General features: G+C 45.6%; 1 protein-coding gene across 1 annotated transcript in view; it reads left to right on the forward strand.

Moving 5' to 3' along the window:
- The first annotated feature begins 10071 nt into the window (after window positions 1-10071).
- RAB40B (RAB40B, member RAS oncogene family) overlaps window positions 10072-12337 on the forward strand; it is an 86073-nt gene continuing 83807 nt past the window's right edge. The window contains exon 1 of the mRNA XM_033960886.1: window positions 10072-10285. Coding sequence (XP_033816777.1) covers window positions 10144-10285 — 142 coding nt within the window. The 5' untranslated portion in view covers window positions 10072-10143. The remainder of the gene's footprint in view (window positions 10286-12337) is intronic.

Raw genomic sequence — 12337 nt, forward strand, 5'->3', positions numbered from 1 at the left:
GCAGCAGCCGTTATCGCAGCTTTGTATAAGGAGGGGGGATGTAAATTTGCAATAAGTCTATATTCATGCGGGCCACATCACCTAAATGACATCATCCTCACCTAGCAATTGTCATGATATATGAAGACACCATTTTGCTTTATAGATACACAATTGCTATGGTTTCCGCTAGGAGGATCTGATTTTTATGAAAAATTTCTATCTGGAGAAAGGTTATAGATCTTATAGATTGATGCAAGAGTTTCAAGAAAGTGTAGAATATTTTTTGAAGAAAGTGTAAGAAACAAGCTCAACTGATCGCTAGTCAAGAAGCGATAGAGCCCAATTAGCTTGCATTGAAGCAGTGGCGTAGTGAGGGAGGTTGGTGCCTGGGGTGGTGATGCCCAGCATCACTGTGCCATGTGCCCACCCCCTCTTCCTGGCTGCTTGAGGGCTTCACCACTCTTCCCTGCTGCTTCAGTGCCCCCCCCCCCCCTGCTTACCTCTTGAAATGTTCGCTGGCGTAAGCAAAATTTTCCACTTGCTGTTTGCACCGGCCTCGGCACCCTTCTGAAGTCACTTCCTAGCCCTGGTCCAGAAGGGAGCCAAGGTCAGCACAAGCAGCAAATGGAAAACGCTGCTTATGCTGGCAAACATTTAAAGAAGTATGTGTGGGCGGAGAGGAGAGGCACCAGTGCCAGCACCGGCACCCCCTGCGAAGATGGTACCTAGGGCGGTATGTCCCCCCTCAGCTCCCCCTTACTATGCCCTGCACTGAAGAAAGTATTGCAACAGCTGAAGAGCCAAGTAGTGAAGTGATGTTTAGGTTTTGAATATTGTGATGTCACCACGTTCAGTGATGTCATTATGTAGTCTCTTGATCTGCGGCTGTTTCTGTGGGTGGCTCCACACTGAAGCACCATTTTCTTCTTGAGATTCAATGCCTTTCCATCCTCCCTAGCGTTCCTCCTGCCAATGCTCAGTGCCGGGTCCCGAAGAAGGGGATTGATTCTCCGAAACAGAGCTCTGTAGAACAACTGACTACCCAGCACAAATTATGACTACTTATTATGTGGACAATGCTCACGTATTTTGAGATAAGTCCAGCTTTCAAAAAACTTTTCTTTGGAGTTTATATGCACTAAAGTGGATGAAGGGGAATTTATTCAGGGAGTTGTATCTCCTGTTTTTGAACATTGAATTTCAGATTGTATGATTTTGCAGAAATACATTTGGAGTGACCCTTTATATTATGCATAACAACTTTATTACTTTTGACTTCACACAGTTATTTGGAGCACTAAGCACATATGCACAAGGTCCAGAGATGTTTCATGTTTGATTTACCCTTTTTTGGGGTTAAGACAGCTCACAACTCTACTTCATGATCAATAAGAGTAGTGAAGGCTGAGGACCTACACATAATTTAATTTTTCTTTTTTGGCTAGCAACAGCATTTTCAAACAAAGTGTGGGTCTCTCAATGTATTGCAATATTGATTGAAATAATCTTTACAGTTTTGCATAGGTAAGGTAGCTGGCATGAGTGTAGGCTTATTGCAAATCTATTTGAGATGATATAAAGCGGTAGCATTCAATGAAGTAAAGTTAATATAAATGGCAGAAGTAAATATATAAATATTCATATTTTTAATGACCTATGATGTGGTTTTTGTGCTGAGACTTAAGACAGTGAAAATTTTTAATAGCGATGGCACTTCTAAGGTCTCCGCCCCCTGCATTTACTGAATGGTCTAATAGTTTTCAACATGTAAGACATTTTTATTAGTCTTGACATTGTTGTACCCATAATTATTCCCGTATTGCTTTTGTATTATGTCACCTTATGATCATTACATATGATTACCCCCAAGTCCCATTCCTCTTTCATGCACAGAAGTACTTCACCCCCCACAAACTGTAACACTTCCTCAGGTTTGTGTAGCCCAAATGGATAACCCAAATTTTTTTAGCATTGAATCTTGGCTGCCAGATTCTGGACCATTCTTCAAACTTTGCAAAGTTCCTCCTCATGTTATCCACATCATCAGGTGTGTCTACTCTAGTGTAAGTTTTGATATCAACTGCAAAGAGACAAATCTTACCAGACAACACATATGTACACACTTTCCCTCTCTTTTAAGGTGTCTTGTTACTGTTTCAGTCAATGTCCTCACTTACCACTGCCCTCCATCACATAATGTTCTTGCATTTTCTGTCATAATGGGGCAGGATGGGTGGAACTGGGGGCGGGTTTAGGGGTCCGAATTTTACTAAAGTAAAATCTGGTAACCCTAGACTACCACCCCAAATAGCCCTTATGACTGCAGGTAGCACCTATATGGCAGTATAGTAGGGTTTTGGTGGCCTCACACTTTCTACCACAGATGTAGTGGTTAGAGTGGCTTATAGGTCTGGGTCCTCCTCTCTATGGCTCACTAGCCCACCCACCAGGCTACTTAAGACACTTGTGTGCTGCTCTACATGTAGGATTTTAAATGATATACAGCATTACTCAAACTCAATCTATTTTTCTACTGGGAGCCAGTGTAACTCCATAAGGAGCAGTGTGCATGACTGAATCTTAATTTGTAGAATGAGTCTTGCTGCATTAGAGAGACCAAATTCTTGAATGCTGTAGGCGATTGCTTCCTGGAACAACTTGTCAAGGAAAATACAAGAGGAAATGCAATTCTGGACTTAATTCTAAATGGTCTGCGAGGACCAACATAGATGTAGAAGTAGAAGGGACGCTGGGAAGCAGCGATCACAATATGATCTGCTTTGATCAGGATGCAGGAGAGAAACATCGGTCCAAAACGACAGCCATGGCACTGAACTTTCGAAAAGGGAATTACGAAGGGATGAGACTCTTGGTAGGGAAGAAGATTAAGAAGAGGATAAGCACTGTAAAAACGCTAGAGCAAGCTTGGTCCCTTTTTAAGGACACAGTCACCGAGGCGCAAAATCTATATATACCGCATATCAACAAGGGATCCAAGAGGAAAAAGAACAAAGAACCGGCGTGGCTCACTGTAGAGGTGAAGGAAGCGATCAGAGTCAAGAAAACTTCATTTAAGGAATGGAAAAGGTCAAAAACGGATGAAAACTGGAACAAGCACAAACAACATCAACGCAGGTGCCATAAGGCAGTAAAAGGGGCCAAAAGAGACTATGATGAAAAATTAGCCAAGGAGGCGAAGAACTTCAAGCCGTTCTTTCGATATATTAAGGGGAAACGACCCTCAAAGAAAGTGGTGGGACCGTTGGAAGACCATGGCATGAAGGGAGCGCTAAAGGAGGACAAAGCAATCGCTGACAAACTGAACACATTTTTTGCATCTGTATTTACCAAAGAAGATGTACACAGCATACCGGAACCCATCAGGCTATATGCTGAAAATGAAGACGGAAAGCTGACAGGATTGGTGGTCAGTCTAGAGGAGGTATGTAGGCAGATTGATAGGCTTAAGATCGATAAATCCCCGGGACCAGATGGCATCCATCCGAGGGTCATCAAGGAACTGAAAGGGACCATAGCTGAACTGCTTCAACTAATAGCCAATCTGTTGATCAAATCGGGAAAGATTCTGGAAGAATGGAAGGTGGCGAATGTTACATCGATCTTCAAGAAAGGGTCGAGGGGAGATCCAGGGAACTACAGACCGGTGAGTCTGATCTCGGTACCGGGAAAGATGGTAGAGTCACTGATAAAGGACAGCATCATTGATCACCTTGATGGACACGGGCTGTTGAGGACCAGTCAGCACGGTTTTAGCAAAGGCAGATCGTGTTTGACGAACTTACTGCACTTCTTTGAGGGAGTAAACAGACAGATAGACAAGGGCGATCCGATCGACATTGTATATCTGGATTTTCAGAAGGCGTTCGACTAGGTTCCACATGAATGACTACTTCGGAAAATTGCAAGCCATGGAATTGAGGATGAAATACTCACGTGGATTAAAAACTGGCTGGAGCATAGGAAACAGAGAGTGGGGGTAAATGGACAATACTCGGACTGGAAGAGCGTCACTAGTGGGGTGCTGCAGGGCTCGGTGCTTGGACCCGTGCTCTTTAACATCTTTATAAATGATCTGGACATAGGTACGACGAGTGAGGTGATTACATTTGCGGATGATACGAAGTTATTCAGAGTAGTAAAGACGCAGGGGGATTGCGAAGATCTGCAATGTGACATAATCAAGCTCGAGGAATGGGCATCGACTTGGCAGATGAGGTTCAACATGGATAAGTGTAAAGTGATGCATGTCAGTAACAAAAATATCATGCACGAATACAGGATGTCCGGGGCGGTACTTGGAGAGACCTCCCAGGAAAGGAACTTGGGAGTTCTGATCGACAAGTCGATGAAGCCGTCCACACAATGTGCGGCGGCAGCAAAAAGGGCAAACAGAATGCTAGGAATGATAAAGAAGGGGATCACGAACAGATCAGAGAAGGTTATCATGCCGCTGTACCGGGCCATGGTACGCCCTCACCTGGAGTACTGCGTCCAGCACTGGTCTCTGTACATGAAGAAGGACATGGTACTACTCGAAAGGGTCCAGAGAAGAGCGACTAAGATGGTTAAGGGGCTGGAGGAGCTGCCGTACAGCGAAAAATTAGAGAAACTGGGCCTCTTCTCCCTCAAACAGAGGAGATTGAGGGGACATGATCGAAACATTTAAGGTACTGAAGGGGATAGACTTAGTAGATAAGGACAGGTTGTTCACCCTCTCCAAGGTAGGGAGAACAAGAGGGCAATCTCTAAAGTTGAAAGGGGATAGATTCCGTACAAACGTAAGGAAGTTCTTCACCCAGAGAGTGGTAGAAAGCTGGAACGCTCTTCCAGAGGCTGTTATAGGGAAAAACACCCTCCAAGGATTCAAGACAAAGTTAGACAAGTTTCTGCTGAACAGGAACATGCGCTGGTGGGGCTAGTCTCAGTTAGGGTGCTGGTCTTGGACCAGAGGGCCGTCGCGTTAGCAGACTGCTGGGCAAGATGGACCACTGGTCTGACTCAGCAGTGGCAATTCTTATGTTCTTATGTTGACTTTTTTCATTGATTTCGCTGAGATATCCGATAATGACCTCCCACAGTCTGTTTGGAGTATTCCAACTTTTGTTGCATTTAAGAAAGCATTGAAGATGCACTTTCTTGAGAAGGCCTTTAACTAACTTTGTCTGTGATGGTTCCGCGGAGCTCTTTCCTCAAAATAATTCATACGGTTTTTCTTTTTGTTTGTTTGTGTCTGTTGAATGATTGCCACTTTGCTTTATAAGAGTTTTAATATAGAGTTCCTTTCTAATTTTCTGTTTTTAGAATTGTAAACCGTTTTGACTGTTGAAAGTGCGGTATAGTAAGTAATGTAGAAAATAAAATACAGAGATCCAGTGAGGACTAGGGTTACCAGACATCCAAGAAAACCTGGACATGTCCTCTTTTTAGAGGACTGTCCGGGTGCCCGGAGGGATTTCCAAAATCCGGCAGTTTGTCCAGGTTTTGGAAGTCCCCATGCTCGGGGCCCCGTCTGGAGGGCCTCTGTGCAATGATGTCATACACGTGCACACATGCAAGTGATGTCATCACGTCAACATCCGTGATCCAGACATGGCCCTGAGCTTGGGGAAGGAGACTGGAGATTCGTGTGGGGGCAGAGCTGGAGGCCGGGCCAGCCGATTGGAACGGAAGTCTTCCCAATGTCAGCGCTGACGTCGGAGGGAGGGAGGGCTTTGCTTAAGCCCTCCCTCTGACGTCAGCGCTGACATCATGGAAGACTTCCATTCCAATCGGCTGTGTGCTGCGGCAGGGCAGGTAGGGAGAAGTCGAGCCTCGCATCCAACCCCGCAGGAACCCCGCGACCCTCGGAGGCGTCCCCACGGGATCCCCACGACCCAAAGGGGGAACCCGCGGGATTCCCATCGTCCCCGTTCCCGTGCAGCTCTCTAGCTGGAAGAGCTTAATTGTTTTCTTCCTGGTGTTAATATAGTGCAGGAAATGGCCAATGCATGTAAGCCACGTCAGAGGCTGTGACTGCACAACTCCACACCCCTGCCTGTGTTCTAGCAGCTCAGACTTTATCTCTCTCCCTAAAATGAGCGAGATGTTCTCCTACCGAGAGGCTCTGCCAGTCAATGAATACTTCTGAATGACATTTCAGGAAATTAATACAGTACTCCCTTGCGAATTTGCGGTTTTTTGGACCACATCCATTTTTCATGGATTTTCACAATTCGCGGGGACTACAGGTATGTAACCCCCGTGAATTTCTTGGGGGGGGGGGTACTGTACACCAATTTGGTATATAAAGTTTAAATAAACATAATACTGTAGGGAAGGCGCCAGGAGTTCAAAGGAAGATTTGAGGGACTAGATGAATGTCAGACTAATGGGGGGAAGAAGAGATGGAAGGGAGAGGCAGGCAGTTTCTGGAAGAGGCATAGAAAGAGAGCAGATGCCATATGAAAAAGGCATAGAGAGGGCAGACAGTAGATGGAAGGAAGAGAATGATGAGAAGATGAAGAAAGCAGAAACCAGACAACAAAGGTAGAAAAAATATTTCTATTTCTATTTCTTTTTGCTTTAGGATAAAGTATTAGTGTAGCTGTGTTGATAAATGTTTATAAATAGAAAATGGAAATAAGATGATCCTTTTTTTGGGGACTTATTTTAATACATTTATTTACCAATTCACAGACCAAAACTCCCTTCCTCAGGTCAGGACAGGGATACTGTAACAGCAGTATAGTTTACTGACCTGAAGGAAGAGGTTTTAACCTCTGAAAGCTAATTGAGAAATGTATTAGCCAAATAAAATGGCAGGCACTAAATTTTCATCCCGCAATGCCCCATGTCTCCTACCAAAATGCAAAATATAAATTGGTAGGCTTCCCAAAGTCCTGCCGGCTGAAGATCTCTTCCTCTAGGAAGGAAGGAAGGGGGATTTGTTCAGAGATGTTTAGGGATTGCATAGAAGAAAAACTGTGTACCAGCACTGGTATGGTAATCTTTGTTGTTTGTTTTGAATTTTAAAATAAAAGAAAAAATAAATCAAGTGGAAATAAAGAAGTAAATGAAAAAACAGGTAAATAAATGGGGTGGGGGCAGGGCAGGGGACAGTGCAATGTACTTGTGTGCCTAGGGGCTCTCAAGAATTAATCCTGCCCTGCCTGGCCAGTTAAGTGTTGAATATTGTCACTTAACTGGCCAAGTACCAGATCCACCCCCCGAATGCCCCCCAAATAGCCAGATTTCACTTTAGGGCTAGATTCACTAACCTTCTGATCCGTGTCTGATCTGTGGGCGATCCAAGGCAGGCCAACCGATTCACCAACCATCTTCATGCAAATGGGGGTGATCGGAGGCATACCCCCATCCGACAACATGGATCGCTGGGTAGCAATCCCGACGCATGCGCAGACCATCTACTTTACCTGTAGATGGTCTGCGGTGCGCATGCGTTTGCTGTCCTTTTATTTATTTGCCCCCGACTCTCCTCCACCTCCTCTGTGTCCCATTGCCTTCCTTTCCCTTCTTGCTTCCGGTGCTGTTCTCTTTCCAGCAAACCAGGCAGGGAGATCCGCAGTATCTATCCACCCCTGCCTTCTTTGCTGCCCTTCGAGCCCGTGCTTTTAACCCACGGGTTTAAAGAGGGCTGCACTACACGCTGCAGTGCATCCTCGCTTTAAACCCGTGGGTTAAAACTACTGGCTTGCGAGTTAGTCAAAAGAAAAGGGGTTTTGTTAAAAAAAAAAAAGCTGGACCGAAAGCTGTAAAAGTTAATTCTAGGTACAGAATCCAGATCACATCAGTGCTAGGTGTAAATAGATGTTGGTCGGACACTTATCATATTTTAGATCTCTGTCCCGATTGTGCATTTCTTTTTAAAATATAGATGGACAGTAGCAGAGAGCAGAGGCGGCAGAGAGTAGTGCGCTTTTGATGGGTTTAAAAAAAAAATCTATATTGGTATTTCATTTCTGTAGAGCAGGACAGTCGGCAAGGATGTCAGCGACTGGTCCTCAGCAGTCGTTTCTGTTTGGATTGGCCAGCCCAGTCTGTGTGCCTAAAAATGTTTAGTGAATCGCTGCCTTCCTACATTTGCATGTGATTTCCCTCATTTGCATGGGTGGATCAGAATCAGATCGTGAGGAAGGTTAGTGAATCGGGTCGGGGTCGCTAAGTGGTTGGGACTTGATTGGTGGACTTAGTGAATTTAGCCCTTAGGTACTAGGGATCTCAAAGTCCCTCCTTGAGGGCCGCAATCCAGTCGGGTTTTCAGGATTTCCCCAATGAATATGCATGAGATCTATGTGCATGCACTGCTTTCAATGCATATTCATTGGGGAAATCCTGAAAACCCGATTGGATTGCGGCCCTCAAGGAGGGACTTTGAGACCCCTGAAGCAGTGGCGCTTAAGCATAGCTGGAAATAAGTAGATAGCCTTGAACAAGCGATTTAACTGATCAGCAGCTATTTCTGGCCTGTTAAATCATTTTGAACATCAACTAGTATAATTTTTATAATAGAAAATTGCCATGGGAAGGCCCTGCCTCACCTAACCTCTTCCAGTGTCCCATATTTGTTAGCCCCATAATCTGGCAACCTTAGTGATGACAATAGGACACTTTCTCTCACCAGTGGCAACGCATGTGAGATGTAGAAACATAGTCAGTGCCCCATGCCATCACCTTGGACTCCGGAACGTGCAATGGCAACTTTTGAACTTCCCAAGTCCTGGATGCCTAAAAAGAAGAAAATAATAATTTAAAGCAAGGTTCTCCTGCAGCTGATGAATATCTTATATATTCCTGCCCACTCTCTTTTTTAAAATCTTTATCTCGTGTTTTATAACTTTGCTCCTGAACCCTTGAGCTTTAAATAGAAACTATAGGAAGCAGGGAGCCCCTCATTGCAGCAGCCAACAAACATTAACGCGCGTGCTCCCGGGAAAACTGCACGCGTTTGTAAACAACTGCGTTCGCGCCCCTCCCCCTTTGGGCAAACAGCGATCAAAGGAGAAGGAGGCGCGGCTAAGGCGATGATTGATGACCCAAGCAACCAATAAAGGCGGAGATAAACCTTAGCAACTGGAGAAGTCACCAATGGTCGACGGGGAGGCGGGGGGCACGCGCGGGCTGTCAGTGGGAAGCGGGCACAGTGCCCGGGAAGGCAGATGGGAGAGTGGCACTGCGTGCGTGTGGAGGTGAGTGAGGAGGAGGTGGTGGCGCGGTACTGGCGATTCGACTCTACTTCGCCGCGGGGGAGGTTTGACAGGACCTCGGGGGCGCCCGTTGAAGCTCTCGTCCCGGGGGAGACAGCCAGCCCGGAGCGCGCAGTGAAGCTGGCAGCTCCGCTGAGGAGCGAGCGCGTGAGCGAAGCCCTTTTGCGCTCGCCCCTAACCGACATACCTCCTTCTCTCGTATTCGATGCCGGCTCTGTGGAAGCAGTGGGTGCTTGATCACCCCCAGCACTGAGCAGGCTGCGAGGGTGGGGGGTGTTCAATTTAGCACCCACGGCCGTGCTGAAAAAGTTGTCCCCTATTCCTTCGTCTTTACCTTCCCACCTCCGCCAGCAGGTGGTATGGTAGGAATGCAGGAGAAAGGAATCTCCCCACCTCCAGTATTCATGCTGCCCCGGAGAAACAGGTGAAAATTCCATCGTCCTCCCCCTCCCACCCCCCCAATTTGGAAGGCGACAGCAAAAGAAATCCCCTGAGAGACAGCGAACGATCTCTCCAGAAGAACCTGCCCACTTACGCGCGCACACCTCCCAACTTCTACCCAGAAAAAAAAAACAAACAACAAACCGCCACCGCCTCTTTGCAGCATTGGCTGAATTGTCTTCTCTTGTCTTTGCGCACCTTTTGACAGGTCTGCGTGCCTCGGAGGCAGCGGGAGCGTGCAGCGGGAGACCTGTGACACTTCTCGGGAGTGAGAGCCTCTGTCGGAGCTCGCTTGCTTCCTTCCTCCCGATCTCTTGACATCAGCGCCAAAAGAAAGAGCTGTGCCGCTGGACTTTGTCGTTTGATTACCATTTAAAGCGGCGTAGCAGTGTGCTTTGATCATGTCTGCGCGTGTCCTGAGTGCCCTGGATTCCTGATTTCGAGGCTAGCGATGGTTCGTTTGATGATGGGCTGAAACCGAAGGGACTCCGGGAAAATGACCCACAGAGGCAGTCCCGTTAAAGCCTATGACTTCCTGCTCAAGTTTCTTTTGGTGGGTGATAGTGACGTGGGGAAGGGGGAGATCCTGGCCAGCCTACAGGATGGAGCCACTGAATCGCCCTACGGATACAACATGGGTAAGTGTGTAGGTTAAGACCAGTTCCCTAGTGTCTTTAGGGAGTAGTGAATATTAGGACCAGTTTTATATGTGTTGTACATGTTTTTAAGGTTTGGGTTTTTTTTAGTCAATGTTTATTTATTGAATTTATACAAAATTACAAAGTATGGAATAAAACAATCCATAATAGTGGAAAACAAAAGATATGCCAATGAATGGAATCAACAAATACAGAAAATGAAATGCAGAACATGAACATGGATTTTTAAGGTTTTTGCATTTTAAATAAATTCCTGCACCCTGTACATTGTCCTGCAGTTTTGTTTTGGTTTTGTATTTTCACTGCAGGCTTTGTTGGTTTTTCTTGTTTTGTACAAAGCATGACAGGATACCTTGGGTATGATTTCAATCTCAGATACAAGTGCTATTGTGACAAAAAGAGCTTCCTTTTGGTGGAAAAATGTGCCTGGAAGTTCTTTTTAATCAAGTCAGTGGCATCCAAGCCAGTTGAGACCGTTTGTTTCTCTGTCACATTTTCTGGTCTCTGATAACATATCTTTTCTATCTTCATTTTTAGTACAGAATCCTCTCTTGGTACTAACAGTTCTTTTAGCAATGTTCATATGTTTTCCCCCTTTATCATTACCTATGGTTTCTACAATAACATTAGTTTTTTATTGGTCGGAATGTGCCAGATATCTGTAAGGCCATCTGAGATCTTTCTTTTCTAGACTGCTGTATCTTGGGCTCCAAGCAATATATTGATCTCCAGAACTTATGTCACATAATGCTTTTAGGTTGTGCTAAATAGTTTTCTCATAGCTTCTGTTTCTTTAAAAAGTTTGTCTCACTGTGTTATATGTTATTACGGGAAACATTTGAGGGGCTAATTTAAATGTTAAAATATGTGTAAAATGTGATCATCTGTGAGTAAAGGCGACTGAAGTCCCCAGAAACAAAAATGAGGTTTTAATGAATTCTGGTAGAGCAAACAATTTATATTTATTTGTGGAAAAAAAAAAGCTACAGAACATATAGCACATGTGTCAAACACAAGGCCCGCGGGCCGAATCTGGCCCGCCTGGCCTTTTTATGTGGCCTGCAGCAACGTTTCTGATCTTCCCCCTTTGAGCTTAGCGTGTCCTCCCCTCTGTGCCGGTCTGCCGCTGCCATGCCGGAAAGTCCGCTGTTCGTGGCTCCCCTTCCTGCCTTCCTTCCGCCATGGTCCACCCTGGCGGAAACAGGAAGTTGCGCGTCATTGGAGACAGACTGCAGCTGGCAAAAAGCAGGAGGAGGAGCCACACACAGCACTCCCAAATCACTGAGGCCGGAAGATTCCCCGGCCCGGCAGCGACATGGGATCAGCGCTGGAGAGAAAGGCATGATGGGCTATGAAGAGAGCGAGATGAAGGGAGAGAGGTTGGACCTGGGTAGTGTGGAGAAAGAGGGAAAAAGTTATTTGAAGGGAGAACCTTTGGGAAGAGAAAGGGAGAAATGGTGGAGGAGAAATGGTGGTCTTGGGGGGAGGGAGACAGGCAGACAGGGGGAGAGAAGGGATGGGAGGCAGTTGAGAAGAGAAAGGGAGAGAAGTTGAATCTGGAGATAGAAGGGGATGAAGAAATGTTAGGCCTGGGGGTGGAATGGAAGGGAGAGAGAGATGCAGCATCTATTTTTTTTTTTCCTTCCATCTCATTGTTCAGCATCAAGAGGGTAGGGAATAAGAACAACAGGAAAGAGATGGAGCAAAATGTTGGACCAAGAGGAGAGGAAATAGGAGGCTGGGAAAGGAGTGAGATGGGAAATGGGAGAGCTACAGAATAAGAGAAGATGGAAAATTGATAGGTAGCTGAAAATTTAAAAAGGAGAAGGATGAGAAAGAGGGCGAGAAAAGTTGAAAGGGAAAAATAAATATGTTGGAGACAGGGACTGGAGCAAGAGAGAAGAGGAGAAAAAAATGGACAGCAGACACTGGAAAAAGAATTAGAAGATAGACAAAATCAGAAAGAGAAACTGAGACCAAAAGCAAAATGACCAGACAACAAAAGGTAGAAAAAATAATTTTATTTTCTAT

The sequence above is a fragment of the Geotrypetes seraphini genome, chromosome 10, assembly GCF_902459505.1.
Source record: "Geotrypetes seraphini chromosome 10, aGeoSer1.1, whole genome shotgun sequence".
In the NCBI taxonomy this organism is placed as follows: domain Eukaryota; kingdom Metazoa; phylum Chordata; class Amphibia; order Gymnophiona; family Dermophiidae; genus Geotrypetes; species Geotrypetes seraphini.